The following is an 18,907-nucleotide window of genomic DNA, read 5'->3' as shown; positions in this document are numbered from 1 at the left end:
TTCAGACCTCAAATAGTGCAAAGTAAACAAGTTCATAATCGTTTAGAAACAACCATACTAATGTTTTAACTCAGGAAGAGTTCAGAAATCAATATTTTGTGGAATAACCATGATTTTTAAAAACAGCTTTCCACCAGTCTTTCACACTGCTTCTGGCGCAAAAATTTAAGAAGTTCTTCTTTGTTTGATGGCTTGTGACCATCCATCATCCTCTTTTTTACACTCCAGAGGTGTTTAATGGGTTCAGGTCTAGAGAATGGGCTACCCATGACAGGGTTTTGATGTGGTGGTCTCTTAATTTTTACCAGAGCTGTATATCAGCCATTTGTTTAACAACAGGACAATCTTTTGGCATAAGATTGAATATGAAAGTGTATGGTCATGTTAGATAGAAACATCAGATGAATCTGTGATTTAAACCCCACTTCAGATCCATTGCCACAGGTGTGAAAAATCCAGACCCTCGCCATGTAGGTCTGCCTTTACAAAGATTTGTACAAGAATGTCCATAATCCTCTGAAAAGAAAAAGTGACAAATGGCACTCACCCTCCTCAGAGGTCCTTTATTGGATTTTACAAAAAACAGGTGAATGTGGAGTGAAAAAGTACAGGATGACGGTTGTTTCGCGCACACAATGCGCTTCTATGGGTCCTCTTTGTACAAGAATGGCTGTGGCTAAAAAGCTCACTGAATTTGAATGTGGTACTAAGAGGATGACATTCTTGCAAACAAAATGATTTGTGAGATTTCTCCCATCCTAAAAATTACTCAGTTATATATGAGTGACATTCAGGCTCAGACTGGCCCATAGGGGAACAGGGGAATCCCCCGGTGGGCTCCTGTGCAGTCATAGGCCCCCAACCTCACTATATCGGTAGCACTTGGCATAATTCACATGATTTATCCGGCACAGAAAAAAGCAGCATCTCATCATTCAGTAACCAAACTAACTAGTTTATTATTATATGGAGATATAGGTAAATTTGTGAGTGAGGGTAGTGTAATATTTGTATGCATGTGAAAAGTGCCCCCCCAAAGTCAATATTACTGGTGGGCCCTTGGCACCCCAGTCCAACACAGGTGACATTATTAAAAAGTGGAAGCATTTCAGAACTACAGCAACTAAGCATTAAAGTGGCAGACTATATAAAGTTACAGAGCTGTGATGCCGAGAGCAGTGGCGTATAGAGCATTATAAGTAACCAATTGTCTGCTGACTTCATAAGCATGCTACCGATGGATTGTGGGGCACTGGATATATGTTCTGCGGTGTGGCAAATCGTGCTTCTGACAGTCTAATAGAGGAGTCTGGTTTTGGCTAATGCCAAGAGATCATTATCTAACTGACTACATTGTGTCAACGGTAAAGTTGGTAGAGGTAGAGGCAGGATAATGCTGTGGAGTTGTTTTTTAAGGACTGACCTAGGACCTTATTTCCAGTGAAGGGAAATCTTAATGCTTCAGCATGTCATGTTATTTTAGATAATTGTTTGCTTTCAGCTTCGTGGAAACAGTTTGGGGAAGGCGCTTTTCTTTTCTGGCATGACTCTTCCCAAGTGTCACAGTGACGGCTGGAGGGGACGTGGCTAGTGGTTTCGGAGTACAGAGGTGCAGCTGGAGGGCCAGTGGCAAAGCTCCAAGAATGTTCAGCTTTTTCCGGAAAAGCCAAGAAACAAAGAAAAACCCAGTGTCAGATAAGGATCCCGATGACTTTGTTTTCCTGGGACAGACTCCTGCGGAGCAGAGGGACAGTACACCGACTTTTACTGGGAGCGATCTCTCCTACAATCTGCCTTACCAGTTGCCACCAGGAAACTTCTCACAGGTGAACAGCGGTGATCCAGGTGCTTCCAAGATGACCAGTCAGATCTCAGAAGGTAACCCAACTATGGCGGATTTGCTGAACGACATCCCCTTCATCCTTGCTCCTCATGTACAGGAGTTACAGAACATCTGTCGAGAAGTTTCCAGAGCCTGTCCGTGTATACAGCTCAGACGAGACATTTGCCAGATTTCATTATGACTTCACGCTGGAGAACTCTGTTCTGTGTGGACTCTGAGTCCTCGCTGTGACTCCTCTCACTTGTCCAGGCACTTTATATGTGTGATCAGTCTAATAGAAGAGTCTGGTTTTGGCTGATGCCAAGAGATCATTACCTAACTGACTACATTGTGTCAACGGTAAAGTTGGTAGAGGCAGGGTAATGCTGTGGAGTTGTTTTTTAAGGTTTGGCCTAGGACCTTATTTCCAGTGAAGGGAAATCTTAATGCTTCAGCATGTCATGTTATTTTAGATAATTGTTTGCTTTCAGCTTCGTGGAAACAGTTTGGGGAAGGCGCTTTTCTTTTCTGGCATGACTCTTCCAAAGTGCACAATCCAAGGTCCATAAAACCATGGTTGGGTGAGAGTGGTGTGAAAGAGCTTGACTGGACCACGCAAAGTCTTGACCTCAAGCCCATGGAACTGCTTTGGGATGAACTAAAACATAGATTGTCCAACATCAGTGTCTGACCTCACAAATGCTCTCCATGATGAATTGGTAAAAATTCTTATAGAAAAAAATCCAAAATCTTGTAGAAAATCTCCCAAGGAGAGTGAAAGCTGTTACAGCTGCAAAGCAGTGGCCAACTCCATAGCTCTGCCTATAGATTTAGAATGGGATGTAATAAAAGCTCCTGCAGGTCTAATGTATTGGTACCGTACCCCAATACTTTTGTTTCATGTAATGAATATCTATACTGTGCAGATGGTTTGCAACAATATGTCAAGCAGGTGTAAAACTGTCTACCGGGCTGTGTTCAGCTCACAAAGCATTATCTAGACTAGATAACGATGTTGAAAAACTATAGCAGTATGAAGATCCTTGTGAGCAGTCTTACAATATAATGGATTTATTTTGTAATGTGCAGTTCAGTAATATGGTGCCCATGGCCTCCTGTGGGCTCATTCTGTGCCTCCATGTACCTCCAATGTTATCCAAAGACCCAAACAGGTTTCCTAACATGGAATCCATATGAATACACAGAAAAAAATAAAATCTCACCATCCTGTAATTCACCCTTTATAGTAGCGTTATACAGGTATACTGTACTCTTTTCTTGTTGGTTTAGTGCTTTTCATGTTATACCGTAATTCCTTTTTTATTTGATATTATATATTCAATATCACAAATAATAATGGTTTTACAGGTAAGGAATATGGGTACAAATAGCCAAATGAGTCAGGAAATCTGACAACTGTTTTTTTATTTGTTTCTTTGTATTTTCTTTTCCCTTTTAGTATTTTCTGTTGTTTAGTGTACACATGTTTTTGCTAGACACAGGGCTACAGCTTTTGTTCCTGCTCCCTTGTGAGCGTCCTTTAGGAATAAGGTCACATTTAATTCCCTCTGTGAAGGATGCTGTTCAGGCCCATGTAAATTTCCTTGTCTGCCTAAGCTTTTTCCTCTCCTACAGAGGAATATTCTCTGATATTAAAGTCGACTGCTGAGTAGAACGAAGATGATTTGTCATTATCAGGCCACAGGATAACATTTTCACTTTTCTGAAGGAATGCAATCCTCAGCTCTCCAGCATGAAAAATGACAGTGGGAACAGTGGCCCAGTCACAAAGGATGATTTTTTTCTTCTCCTTTTTCTTGGCTGGCAGGACATTGTTAAACATTAGCACAAGAACAGTCTTCAGCCTTTGTGCCCTCCATGCCAGCTGTGCTGTGAGGGAGTTACCTCTTGGTTGGAAGTATAATAGAGATGATGAAACCAATCTTGTGAAAAAAACCTCACAAGGTGTGAGGAGCGCAGAACATTTGTTTTCTGACAGGATATATTCTGCTGTTATGGACCTTTCCTAAAGATGTGATCATATGCAGCTGCTTAAAAAAGAGTTATAAAACCCATCTCATAAAAACAAAGTTTATTCCAATCCTTTGACGAAACAATAGCCATTTGTTCGAGTCTCAAATATCTGACACATTTTTTACATAGTTAAGCAAGTTGAAGATGAAATGATCTCTAAAAATCCTAAAGTTAAAGATGACACATTTCCTTTGTATTTTAGGTGAAAAAATATAGATTTTCATCTTATAGATTTTAAAAATTACAAAAATGAAAATGGTCCGATTCCAAAGTTTGGGCACCCTGCATGGTTAGTACCTACTAGCACCCCCTTTTGAAAATATCACAGCTTGTAAAGCTTTTTGCAACCAGTCCATCAATTCTTGTTTGAGGCATTTTCATTCATTCTTCCTTGGAAAATTCTTCCAGTTCTGTGAGATTTCTGGGTCATCTTGCATGCTCTTCTGTTTTGAGGTCTAGCTATTTTGAGGTAGTGTATTGCCCTCCGGGATCCTCCCGTCAGTTCAGGGATCACTTTGCCACCTGGCTTCCAAACTTTCTATCGTGTGACATCTCCACTCTCATCATAGGGGACTTTAACATCCCAAATGGTAATCCCCTCACCCCATCTGCCTCCCACCTTTTATGGCTAACTTACTACTTCAGCTTTTCACTCTTTACTAACTCTTCTACGCATGAAGATGGAAATACACTGGACCTGGTCTTCTCCCAACTCTGCTCAGAGTATGACTTTACTAACTCCCCTCTTCCACTCCCTGACCACAACATTCTTTCATACTTTGTTAGTAACTGTCACCCCACTAAGGACACCCCCACTTTCCACACATATAGAAATATATGTGCCATTATCACCCAGAAACCTATGAAGAATTGCCAGTGATCATTGGCCCCAGTCTCCTCCCTCTCATGTCCTGATTCTGCACAGAAACATTATAATGAAACACTGCAAAGTGCCCTGAATGAAGCTGCACTGCCTACATTTAGAACACCTTGACACAGACTGCAAGAACCCTTGCACACACTGCAAACACGTTTTTTTCCAGCGGTGCTCCAGGTGCACTGGACGTCTGTGGAGAAAATCCAATCTAGCTGAAAATTTTATCCATTGTAAGTTTATGCTTAAAACATACAAATCTTCCCTTCACCTCTCCTAACAAACCTACTTCAACACCCTCATTACCTCACTATGTAATAATTCTAAATGACTTTTTGACACTTTTCGCTTTCTCCTCAATCCAAGACTGCAGGCCCCGACCACTGACCTCAGCACTGATGATATGGCCAAATATTTAAAAAAAGAAAATTGACCATATCCGACAGGAAATTTTCTCCCAATCCCCTAGCGTTATGCATTCTTCTCCCTCCTTCACTGCATCTTGCTTCCTTTCTGTCTTTGAACCAGTCACACAAGAAGTGACATCTTGCATCTTCTCACCCCACTACCTGTACCAGTGACCCTATTCCCTGACATCTCCTCCAGTCCCTTTCCCCGGCTGTTACCACTCACCTAACTAAAATATTTAATCTCTCCCTCTCATCTGGTATTTTCACCTCCTGATTTAAACATGCGAGTATACATCCATTGCTTAATAAACCATCCCTCTGCCAGAATTGCGCCGCTAACTACAGACTTGTCTCCAATTTTTCTTTCATCTCTAAACTCCTGGAGCGCTTGATCCACTCCCATCTAATCCGCTATCTATGAAACTGCCCTCATTAAAGTTTCTTAATGCTCTACTAACAGCTATATTTATTGTTCAGTACTCATTTCTGATTCTCTTCCATCTCTCTGCAGCATTTGGTACTGTGGATCACCAGCTCCTCACTGTGCTCCACTCTATCGAGCTCAAGGACACTGTTCCCTCCTGGTTCTTCTCCTACCACTCTGACCGCACCTTCACTGCATCTTTTGTTGGTTACTCTTCCTCTGCCATTCTCCTTACTGTCGGGGTTCCTCAGGGTTCAGTCCTAGGGCCCCTTCTCTTTTCCCTTTTTTACAGCCCTTACTGGACAATAATCAGTAGATTCGGTTTTCAGGACTCTCTCTATGCTGATTACACCCAATTATACACATTGTCTCCAGACATTCCCCTGCCTTACTACAAGATACCAGTGATTGTCTTTCTGCTGTCTCTAATATTTTGACCTCCCTTTATCTAAAACTGAATCTGTCAAAAAGAGAACTCCTTGTGTTTCTTCTCTCCACTAATCTTCCTATGCCAGAGATTGCCATTTCCATATATGGTTCCAGCATTACTCTCCAGCAACATGCACTTGTGTCATATTTGATTCAGATCATTCCTTCACTCCCCACATCTGATCACTAGTTCGCTCATGTCACCTACACCTCAAAAACATCTCTAGAATTTTACCTTTTCTTACATTTTGACTCCGCAAAAGCTCTTACTGTTTCTCTTATTCATTCTTGTCTGGACTATTGCAGCTCTCTACTAATTGGTCTCCCTTTTACCAAACTCTCCCCTCTGTCCTGAATGCAGCAGCCAGGATAATATTCCTTTCCAACCACTACACTGATATTTCTACTCTGTGGCAGACATTACAATGGTTGCCCATCTGATACAGTGTTCAATATAAACTTATCACACTTACTCACAAAGCATTTCGTGGTTCAGCACTACCCCACATCTCCCTCGTCTTAATCTACCACCCTACCAGTGCCCTCTGTTCAACTAATGACTTAAAACTAAAATCCTCAATAATCTGAACCTCCCATTCCCGTCTCTGAAACTTCTTCCATGCTGTGCCAATACTTTGGAATGCACTACCCAGGACAATTCCATTAATTCAAAATACCCACAGTTTTAAGCGTGGCCTAAAAATGCATTTTTTTTTAGAATGGCCTACCTCACTTATATACCTATCCCCATTTTGCCCACACAAAACTTTCTTCATAATCATGACCCTCATGACATCAGTTCACACCCTCAATGCACTTAATAGCCCTCTTTGTCTGTACTGTACATATACTGGCTGAGGACCGGTTGACCCAGGTATGGCTTTTTACTTCTTTAGTTAACTGCAGTTAACTTGCTTGTCAATTTTCTTCAACCCTTCAACTCTTTTCATACAGATCTTCTCTTCCAGCCTTTGGATTAGATCATGTGTGTGTATTATTATTAATTTATGTGCATACTTTTCCTTTATAGTTGAGGGGCAGCACGGTGGCTCAGTGGATGTCACTGCAGCCTTGCAGCGCAGGAGTCCTAGGTTCGAATCCCACCAAGGACAAGATCTGCAAGGAGTTTAGATTGTGAGCCCCATCGGGAAGAGTGATGATAATATGTGCAAACTGTAAAGCGCTGCGGAATATGTTAGCGCTATATAAAAAAAAACAAAGAAAAAAGATTTATAGCTGGTGATTGATTATATATGTGGCATATTTTATAAGCTCAGGGGTATGAGCTAAGGACAGTCAGGAGATTATTTTTATATTATTTTTAGCTGTCTCCTGTTAGATTGGATAATGGATAGCAGGATTGGAGGTTTCCTACAGTGCACAGCTTGCCATATTTATGAATACCTGGAACAGGAATTCCAGGGTGAATAACGCTGCTGCAGATATGAACATGTTGCCCACCTGGAAACTTGTATTACAAATCTGGTGTAGCGAAATTCAATAATGAGGGTAATTCACAATCTTGAAAGAAGCATGCTCGCCACTGAGCAAGCAATTAGGAGGGTGGAAAGGCAGATAAAGTTGATTAATGTAGTAAAGAAGAGTGAAAATAATTTAAGAAAAGGAAGGCTGCTTCTCTTTCTGAAGTGCCAAACAACAATGCCAAATAGGGTGACGATGCAAGGGTATCAGTTTCAGAAATTTTGTGGATACTACTCTTCCTAATGACCAGATGAATGGCCCATCTGGTAGCCATGGGGTAAAATAGGTAGGATAAGCCAATATTAGCTAGAAAGGAGTCTATAATCAGGAAGAGGGATAGAATAATTTGTTGCCAAGACTGCCTCAATCAAATGGTTTGCTGTCTCTTTCATTCCAAGATTTGACAAAAGGTAAAATGCATTTGATAAATTAGTACAGGAGGCTGGTGATGATCCAGTTGTTGTGGTTCATGCTGGAATCAGGGTTGGCAAAGTAATAAATCTATGGATTAGGGAGGAGGACAAGGTAGAAAATAAATGGGTTGAGAGGTAAGAGAGGGTCAGACTTTATTGGAAGGTGGAGAAGATGTCTGGGGGGATAATTCAAGTAAAATGTAAGGGAGGCCCATGTTTCAAACAAACAGTAAAGACAAATGTTCCGTCATTTCAGTAATTTGCATTTCTGAAAGTGGATGTGGAAAAATGTACAGAAACGTAAAGTTCTGGTTCTTAAATGCCTGGAGTCTAGCATGAAAAGTGGGAGAGCTTGATGATTTGGTACTGGAGCAACACATTTATGTAGTTAGTGTTGCTAAAACATGTTGGACTCTTCACACGATTAGGCTGTAAATCTTCTTGGTCTTATGATCTTTCGGAAACACAGGGCAAATAAGAAAGGAGGAGAAGTATTTCTAAATGTTACAAGTTGAAACCTTGCGGGTGGAATTACAAAGAGAGGGAAAGGCAAATGCTAACAGTTGTAATTATTGGTGTTTTAAGGGGGTTTTACACTAAGCGAGATCGCTAATGATATCGCTCAAGCGACACAGATATTGTGACGCGACAGCGATCACGCTAGCGATCTCGTTAAGTGTGAAAGGTAGCAGCGACCGGACCCCCCGTCGGCTATCGCTGATCGTGCTCGAATGTGCAGGTACATTTTTCCATCGCTGACGTCCCGCTGTCCAGTAATTATCGTTGTGTTTGAAGCTTTTAAAACGATGAGCGACGTCAATAACGACGCATGGCTCAGCGACACAGGCGTGACTTACCTGCCACGCCTCCTCTTCCCTATTGGTCTTCAAAGCGCTGACAATGTGCGAAATGTATCTGACAAAAAAGGTATAAAAGACAACGCTTGAACGCCTCATTCAACACTTTGTTCCCAAGCATATTGGATGTTAACCGGTTTGGCTTAAACGTTCCAGTGTGAGTCGCTACAGCGTATATATTTTAACGGCTTTCACAACGCGGTTGCTTCGGCGTCCCTATTGTAATCGCTATTGCGCTTTTATTAGTGGATTCATTTTATTCATCAAAAGAACAACTCTGTTTGCCAGGTATGTATTTCAATAGTACCATTTTTTTTTTTTTTAGAGTAATACTGTTAATGATTATTGTGTTGGCTTTATACAAATGAAGCTCTTGTTACCAAATCGTCTATTGATTTTATTTTATGTTGCAGTTTGTATATCATGAACGGCGCAGAGCGTGCTATTGTGGCTGCTGCTTTGGTGTTGGAGGCTGGTCGGCTACATGAAGAGGCACAGATGCAAGAGAGGCGTTCCAAAAGAAAGCGGCGCATGTGGACCAGAGAGTGGTTGGCGAAGAGGTCCGAATTCTCACACATGCAGCTCGTAAGAGAACTGCAGGAGAACAATCCTCAGGATTTCAAGAACTATCTGCGGATGTCAGAGGACTCTTTCAAATTTTTACTAGCCAGGGTGACGCCATTGATTGAAAGGAGAAATACCAAAATGCGAGCTGCTGTGCCGGTAGACGAACGATTGACCGTGACGCTGAGATTCCTGGCCACCGGACGATCACTGAAAGATCTGCAATTTTCTTCTGCCGTTTCTTTGTCACTGCTCAGCAGTTTGATTCCTGAAACATGCAATGCCATAGTTCAAAGCCTCAGGAGCTACATCCAGTTTCCTACAACAGTGGCGGAGTGGAAAAATATTGCCTCTGATTTTGAGCGGCTTTGGCAGTTCCCAAACTGTGGGGGGGCTTTGGATGGTAAACATGTGAGGATCACCCAACCGCCGAACAGTGGATCCTATTTTTACAATTATAAGGGCTATTTTAGTGTAATCCTTATGGCCCTTGTTAATGCAAACTACGAGTTCATAAATGTTGATGTTGGCATGAACGGCAGGATTTCAGATGGTGGAGTGTTAGAACATACACTTTTTGGAGAGCGATTGACCAATTGTGACCTGAACCTGCCTCCCAACACAGAGACAACCGCCAACCTCAACTTTGTTTTTGTCGGTGATGAAGCCTTCGCGCTGCATGCGAATCTACTGAAACCGTACCAACAAAAAAGTGTGACGGAGCAAACACGTATATTTAACTACCGTTTGTCAAGGGCACGAAGGGTTGTTGAGAATGCGTTTGGCATCATGGCCAGCCGCTTTCGGATTTTCCACACACCCATAAACCTAAAGTTGCAATCCATTGACTCGGTCGTTATGGCTTGTTGCGTGCTGCACAATTTTCTGCGGCGCCGCGATGCAAATGATTACACTCCGCCTGCCTTTGTGGACTCTGTTGACACAACAAATGGTCAGCTTGTTCTTGGTAGGTGGCGCGACAATGATCCCGCAGTACCTGGACTTCAAGCACTGGCAAGGGGAAGAAACCGTGATGATGCTAAGGCCTGCAGGGACCAATACTGCCAATATTTTAATGGGCCTGGTGCTGTTACTTGGCAGCATGAAATCTAGACAGCAAAAGTGTTTATTTAACATGTTTATTTCATTCTTGTGTGATAAAAACAACAATAAATTCACATAGTTGCTACTTTTCAAAGTGTTACTGGTTTTTAAAAGAAAAAAAAAATAACATAGCCCTGAGACACAGTATCAGCACTGTAGCGATCCGTTAACATGCCATTTTACAACCGCCCTTAAGTGGACTCTATAGCGTCACCGATAAGCGCGCAGTAGTACCATAACAAAAAGTACGCAGTAGCGTCACCAAATGAGGCGGGAAAACGTCGTGACGTCACGACGTTCTTGTGGCCGTCCCTGCTGCGTTGTGAAAGCAAAACAGGAAGCAATGGCTGGTAGACAGAGAGCTACACCTTGGGGGGAGGCCGAAATGCGTTTCCTGGTACAGGAGATGGAGAGGCGCGATTATGCGTGTGGACAGGCGCATGCACACCCCATGAGACACAAGCGGGCTGTGTTGCGTAGGATCAGGCGAGGACTGTTACGCCGGTTCGGAGTTGAACACACCACAACGCAAATCAGAAAAAAACTGGCAGATCTGCGCTTTCGCTCAAGAGACCTCCTCACCAGCCTCCAACAACAAGTGCGGAGGGACCGAGGTGAGTGTTCCAGATAGTATGTTTTAAACATATGTTTTTTTTTTTTGTTTTTTTTTCCAACAGGGTTTACAGTGTAAAAAAAAAAAAAAAAAAAAAAAAGATTCGCACAAGTGAAATTGCACAACGCAAATATAAGTCGTTTTGCCCTCAGTTTTGTTTGTTCCAAACAGCGGCGCATGCGGCGGCCCCAGCCCCATCAGCACCTGCAGCACCGACATCCCCCGCAGCACACGCAAGCCAGGCGGTGCAAGCATCTCCTGAAGCAGAGTCCATAAGTGTATAAAATGCGTTTGTTCATGTAATTAGTATTGTTATTGGGTTGAAAATTACAAGAATAGCGGGGGGGGGGGAAAGAAGTCATGGTTCACATAAGCCGAACGGTAAATAAAAACCAAAGTTTATTCCAGGGAGGAAACAATAATGGAGTATTACAATACCGTTTCTTTTTTTTTATGTTTTCACCGCTTTGGAAATGTTCAATGCTCAATTTCATATTTTTAGATACCTGAGCCCGTAAGGACCCCCTCGCCCCCCTCAACGCCTCAACCACAAATTGCTTCCTCCACTTCATCCCCAATTGGTGTGTTTTCTCCAGTATCACTCCGGGAAGCTGGAGCTGACTCGACCTCCGGTAATAATTTTTTTTTTTTTTTTTTTTTTTTAAGCATGTGAGAAATTATAATTTGTGTAACAGTTGCTGGCATACTCTTTATTTAGACATTTTATTTTCTAGTACGTGTTGCCACTCGACGTGGAAGGGCTGTTATCTCCTCTTCTGAAGAGTCAGAGGCGCAACAAAATCGTAAGTGTTTGACCACAAGCATGAACCGTATGCACCCATCTGCTGCCACTTAACACTATGGCCCCATATTGCGATCCATAGGATATGGCCCCATTTGCTACCAAACCCACATTATGCCACCATATGCTGCTCCACATACTATGGCACCGTATGCATGGACATTTACAAAACCGCCATCAACAATGTAAATTTCCTCAACAGAAATACCAACCTTACCTGAACTCTTGGCAGCACACAGGAGGGCGATGTCTGCGTTACACCAACTCGGAGTGATGCTGGACCAATTTGTGGCAGCCCAACCGCAGGGTGATAACATTTAATTTTGTTTTGATTTGTTTAAAAAAATTGTCTATGTCATGTTGACATATGTTAAACTTTCATGGTTTGTTTAAAAATCAGTCTTAAAGAAAGAAATTAAAAAGCCTAACTGGCAAAACAATTTTTGTCTCAGTCTAGAAAGGACTTGGAATTGTAGTCATGTGTAATGCAAACATTTAAATTTCAATTTTTATTTTTTATAAACAAACAAAAAAGAAAAACCAAACAATTTTGTTAATACAAAAAGTTAACATAACAACTATAATTGAGTGTAACTAAAGTCTGAGTCATTCAGTTGCTGCCTTCCAGGATTTATGAATGGGCCAGACTGCCAATGTGGGGTTCCAAAGTTCATGCTGTGTAGCGGCTGAATCGCCCTTCTTGGCGTGCTTGTTACCTGTTCTTGTGTCTGCGGCCATGGGGTTATTGACATTGCTTGGGAATCCACCAGAATATAACTGTCTTTTAGTTGTCCAACAGCAGCTTTATTTAGCGCTTCGAATATAATTCTCTCAGCCTGAAGCCTTTGTGTAACGTCCAGAGACCGAAGTCTTTCGTCCACCATGTGCGCAAAGCCCCCAATGGCTTGCTTTTCCTGCAGCGACAATATGTTCTTTGCTATATCGACAAACTCAGGAAAAGGTGGAGCGGTGGCCTTTCTTTTTCTACTCACAGGGTTACGCCTTTGCACAGTGTACGCTCCCACGGACACACTTGCCTCCTCTGCCTCCTCGTCGGTTGGGTTTGATGTTGCAGGGGTTTCAGGAATTACACATGGTGTAGGTGACACCTCTTCTGTTACATGCTGCAAGAACAGAAAAACAAGGTTAAAACACAGAAAAAGTAAAACGAGTGTTTTTTAAACACATAACAATAATTTATTAAGAGGGGGTGTGAACATTGGTACTGGCTATGTACTGTCATCGACAAAATGTGTAGAAATTATGTAATGATAAACCAATTTAAAATGAAGAGGTATCAGCTGTGAACAAAGTTACAAATCATCAACTTAATGACTAAAACTCAACTGTACCATGTACATATATATGTATCATAGGTTATTGGAGGGAAACCCAAAACATACTTACATTGACTAGAGGGGAATCAGGCCGTGTCACTGTTTCTTCCTCTTGTGGCAGTGACATAGAACAGTGCATAACCCTGGGGATTTCCTGGTCTCGCGTAAACTCCAGCAAGTTGTAGTACCACAACTTCGGAACATACACTTCATCGGTACCTGCCCCAGACCTTGTAGACTTTTCCACCTTGTTCAATTCCTTTTTGAACACTGTGCGTAGAGCTTGAATTTTTTTTTAATAACAGCCTCATCAACTGTTTCGCTTGGGTGATTTTCTTGATATAGATTGACAAGTTTTTCATATGCAACCTTCTTCTTGTATTTGTTACTGTAATCAGGAGACTTCACCTTCCAGAGGCAGGGCAGTGAGCGATACATCTCAATAAATAGGCGTATGAACTCTTGGCTGTTAGCAACTTGGCTACTTGATGCCATCTGTAATAAAAAAGAAAGGAAATGGTGAGAACTCTTTCATTTTGGTACGGACATACATTTTATAACAAATAGTTTGTATCGCATAAGCTTGGTCGCTGTCCTAGAAAGGTATCCCGTTCAACAATTACAAAAATGGGGGCGGGCGCGGTTTCAAAACTAAAATGGCTGCTCGGACATGTGCATATGGACAAAATGAACATAGACACAATAAAAAAGAGTTTGAATCGCCTAAGCTATGTCGCTGTCCTAGAAAGGTATCCCGTTCAACAATTACAAAAATGGGGGCGGGCGCGGTTTCAAAACTAAAATGGCTGCTCGGACATGTGCATATGGACAAAATGAACATAGACACAATAAAAAAGAGTTTGAATCGCCTAAGCTATGTCGCTGTCCTAGAAAGGTATCCCGTTCAACAATTACAAAAATGGGGGCGGGCGCGGTTTCAAAACTAAAATGGCTGCTCGGACATGTGCATATGGACAAAATGAACATAGACACAATAAAAAAGAGTTTGAATCGCATAAGCTATGTCGCTGTCCTAGAAAGGTATCCCGTTCAACAATTACAAAAATGGGGGCGGGCGCGGTTTCAAAACTAAAATGGCTGCTCGGACATGTGCATATGGACAAAATGAACATAGACACAATAAAAAAGAGTTTGAATCGCATAAGCTTGGTCGCTGCCCTAGAAAGGTATCCCGTTCAACAATTACAAAAATGGGGGCGGGCGCGGTTTCAAAACTAAAATGGCTGCTCGGACATGTGCATATGGACAAAATGAACATAGACACAATAAAAAAGAGTTTGAATCGCATAAGCTATGTCGCTGTCCTAGAAAGGTATCCCGTTCAACAATTACAAAAATGGGGGAGGGCGCGGTTTCAAAACTAAAATGGCTGCTCGGACATGTGCATATGGACAAAATGAACATAGACACAATAAAAAAGAGTTTGAATCGCCTAAGCTATGTCGCTGTCCTAGAAAGGTATCCCGTTCAACAATTACAAAAATGGGGGCGGGCGCGGTTTCAAAACTAAAATGGCTGCTCGGACATGTGCATATGGACAAAATGAACATAGACACAATAAAAAAGAGTTTGAATCGCATAAGCTATGTCGCTGTCCTAGAAAGGTATCCCGTTCAACAATTACAAAAATGGGGGAGGGCGCGGTTTCAAAACTAAAATGGCTGCTCGGACATGTGCATATGGACAAAATGAACATAGACACAATAAAAAAGAGTTTGAATCGCATAAGCATTGTCGCTGTCCTAGAAAGGTATCCCGTTCAACAATTACAAAAATGGGGGAGGGCGCGGTTTCAAAACTAAAATGGCTGCTTGGACATGTGCATATGGACAAAATGAACATAGACACAATAAAAAAGAGTTTGAATCGCCTAAGCTATGTCGCTGTCCTAGAAAGGTATCCCGTTCAACAATTACAAAAATGGGGGCGGGCGCGGTTTCAAAACTAAAATGGCTGCTCGGACATGTGCATATGGACAAAATGAACATAGACACAATAAAAAAGAGTTTGAATCGCATAAGCTTGGTCGCTGTCCTAGAAAGGTATCCCGTTCAACAATTACAAAAATGGGGGCGGGCGCGGTTTCAAAACTAAAATGGCTGCTCGGACATGTGCATATGGACAAAATGAACATAGACACAATAAAAAAGAGTTTGAATCGCATAAGCTTGGTCGCTGCCCTAGAAAGGTATCCCGTTCAACAATTACAAAAATGGGGGCGGGCGCGGTTTCTACAGTACAATAAAATAAAACGATAAAATAAAAAAAAAAAAAAAAAGGGCATAAAAAAAAAAATAAAACTTTGGAACCAAAATAAACTTACCTTTGACGTTGCGAAAATTCCGAAAGTTAGGGAGAAAAAATATAAAAAAATTTGCACTGTTGAGATGATATTCAAAATGGAGGTATTTGAAAATAACCAATGATGATGATGATCCTTCAAGAGGGTTGCTGAAGGTCGAATAGCGAAATCGAACCAAAAATGCACTGTTGTCTCTAGGGAGAAAAATGCTGGTTTAAGCTAACCACGGCGCTCCAGAGATTTAAACTGTAACGCTATTACGTCCTCTTTAATGACGCCGCCGGCCAATGACAGCGTAGCGGTGACCACCAATCGGCGCTTTGGGGGGCGTTGTAAATTAAACGCTGAAGCACGCCCACCGAGGTCTGAATCGTTTTTTGTTTAGTAATGTGAAAGGTACTCAACGAGCAACGAGGTCGCTATGCAGATCGCTGATCTCTCTAGAGTCGTTGACGAGAGTGGACTGTTTGAAAGCTATCTAGCGATCACGTAACGACACAACAGCGATCTATTCCTGGTCGGATCGCTATCGTTATCGCTGGTGCGTTGTTTAGTGTAAAAGGCCCTTTAGTGTAATGTATAGACTCCTAAAAATCCTTGAAAAGTCAGAAAGTTTGCTGCATAATCAGATGGTGTGTGCTGCCCAGGCAAGTGCAGTAGAGATTATGGGAGATTTTACCTACTCAGATATTGACTGGGGTCATGGTTCTGTATCAGTTGCAAAGGAGAGAAAATTCCTCATCATGTTGCAGGATAAGTTTATGAGCTACATTGTGGAAGAATCATTAAAAGGTGATGCTCTATTGGATCTGTTCATTTCTAACAGTATAAAGCTTGTGGGACATGTCACTGAAAATGAAAATATTGGTACTAGAGATAAGCAAATCCGAACTGTAAAGTTTGGGGTTCGTACTGGACAGCTAGTGTCCGTTGCTGAACGCCAAACACAGACTTCTCATGGAAGTCTGTTTTACAGTTCTGGGAAGAGAGAGCTCCAAAGTTCAGGTCCCCATTGATTTTTTTATAGGGTTCGTGTTCTGGTTCAAGATGGGGTATAGTTGTGATACCCGAACCGAATTTTGGGCTAATGTTCGGTCGAACCCAACAAACCCGTACTTCCACAGGTCCGCTCATCCATACTTGGTACCAGTGACCACATTATCACTTCATTTTCTTTAAACTGTACAAAACATACTATTACCGGAAGGGCAAAAATACTTAAGCCCTGAGAGGGCGTGTTGGAGTCAGACGCTCCTGATTCTTAATGAATCAGGAACGTCTGAAGAGTGGCTTTTGCCTCTGTGTGCCTTGCCACAAATCTTACTCTTGTCAGGGACTGGAATAAAATTTGTTTGCTTAGAGTACGCTATAGCTCATCTTGAATTAGATGAGTAGTGGCACCATGCCTTCATACCGCTCCCATTCTGTCCCAGCTCCACCCATTTTGGTGGAGCAGTGCAAAGCTGGCATGGAAATTCCCAGAGTTGTAAACTGTTCGTGCAACCTCAAGTTACGCCAAAATCTAGTGGCTTACAAAAATGTTTCGTGCCAGAATTCTGGCAGAAACTTGAATGAAAACACCAAAAGTCGCAACATTTTGCGCAACTTGGAGTTCTGCCAACATTTTGTAACTTTTTAAAGCAATGTACACCAGAATTATCATGAAATTGTTTTTATAAATCGGGGCCTAAGACTTTATGGTCAATCAGACTGCAAAATGTATTCCTATATGTAGCATGTACAAATGGCAAAAATTAAACCCTACTTGATTATTCCAATCGTTAAAAAGGAATTATACACCAACAGGGCATATAAAATACACAAATCGGAGAGGTCATCTCTAGTATTCTAAAATTTCAAAAAGTTGAATAGAATCTGTAAAAAAAAATTCATATTAGCTACAGTATAAAATAGAATGTCACGTAGCCAAATAATAAAGTAGAAAAAAAGACCAATGCATATGGATTTGCGCACAACTGAATACAAAATAATAATAGACAATTTAATTGACACCAAAACACATACAATATAAAACCATTTAAAAGAAGTGTCACAACACCCCTGTCTCAATATAACTAATGCCGTGGGTGCAAGGTAGCTTTAATTAATCATGCAAAATACAGCCAGATGGTAACAAACATGAATACTGTCAATATAATACAAAGGACATGTGAGCATAATGGATACCAACAAATTGTAGTTATGAATCCATAACAAATGAGGCACAATAAGGTTCAGCCACAAAGGTCAATATAGTATGCAATTGTAAAAAGGCCAATGAGCTCAAGCAAACAGGTCCAGGAAAATACCAAGAGACCTGGAGCAAAAAAATGACTTTAGCAGGAACGAGCATGAAAACCCTGAACACAAGGACCACCACGAATCATATACAGACTATCAAACCAGTGTGCAAACAAATGGTGGTGCTGTCAGAGCCCTGTATTAGATGGAGACAAAGAGGGTTATTAGCAAAAAGCACAAGCCATTGCTATGAAGACCTGTGTGGAGAGCAAGGCATCAGCAGGAGTGGCTTCCCAAAATAGGGAGGTGCCGTAAGGAAGAAATGGAGACAGGGGTGTGGGGAGAGCCAAGGAAAGCATGACAAATACCAAGGAATTCTTTAAAAATATAAACCCAAAAAGCAAGATCTGCACATTTAGATCCCCTAAATAATAGATCGTTCTGAGCACATAGGCTGCCATTATTATTGTTGCTATGCTTTATAACCTGTCAGTGCTGCAGTTAGATAATGCACTGCACATGGTCTACCTAAATTGCTTGAACCTGGTGACCTGGATGTCATCATGACATTAGGCCACCATGGCAACGATTGACCCCTTGCAGTGACGTCGGAGAGTTGAAGGAGTCCCCTCCATCTGCATGCCTTCTAAATACTGCAATCAATACCGATTGGAGCATTTAGAAGGTTAAACTGCCTGAAACGGTGCGGACATCGCTCCTGATAGTGAGTGCCGGGTCTTAGCTGTCATGTCAGCTGAATACCCGGCAGCGATCGCTCTGCTTTTGCGCATGCAAAATCACCTGGACTATCCATATGTCCAAGGTCGGTAAGTACTTACCAACCTGGACGTATGGATACGTCCAAGGTCATGAAGGGGCTTAAAGATCGGTCCCTGAAAGTTCTGGTTCTGCTTTGAATGGTCTCCAGTTATAACTGGTGTACCTTAAAGGTCCCGTTTCACTTAGTGATGCACCAGTGATCCCGACAATGATACAACCTGGTAAGGATCGCTGGAGCGTCGCTAAATGGTCGCTAGTAAGTTGCCAAACAGGCAGATCTCTTCAGCGATGCAGCAACCATCCAGCAATCCTTGGCGGTTGTTGGTACCTTGTCACACAGCAGCTTTTCTGAACGATTCCAGCCTGCGTCCCTGAGTTCTGCATCGCCAACGAGGTTG

General features: G+C 41.9%; 1 protein-coding gene across 6 annotated transcripts in view; it reads left to right on the top strand.

Annotated features, from left to right (window-relative positions):
* MCTP1 (multiple C2 and transmembrane domain containing 1) overlaps positions 1-18,907 on the top strand; it is a 1,234,258-nt gene that overhangs the window by 926,067 nt on the left and 289,284 nt on the right. Inside the window, exons 17-19 of one of the 6 annotated variants that reach the window (XM_073590212.1) lie at positions 11,529-11,658; positions 11,761-11,829; positions 12,031-12,268. The exons of the other annotated variants lie outside the window; for them this stretch is intronic. Of the exons in view, the coding sequence (XP_073446313.1) occupies positions 11,529-11,658; positions 11,761-11,829; positions 12,031-12,149 (318 nt within the window). The 3' untranslated portion in view covers positions 12,150-12,268. Of the gene's footprint in view, positions 1-11,528; positions 11,659-11,760; positions 11,830-12,030; positions 12,269-18,907 lie in introns of those variants that run through there. 6 annotated transcript variants of the gene reach the window in all.

Source organism: Dendrobates tinctorius, unplaced genomic scaffold (assembly GCF_039654945.1).
Source record: "Dendrobates tinctorius isolate UK_male_01 unplaced genomic scaffold, ASM3965494v1 ptg000003l, whole genome shotgun sequence".
In the NCBI taxonomy this organism is placed as follows: Eukaryota; Metazoa; Chordata; class Amphibia; order Anura; family Dendrobatidae; genus Dendrobates; species Dendrobates tinctorius.
Note: the sequence above shows the minus strand (reverse complement) of the source record. Positions and strands in the feature narration are given on the sequence as shown.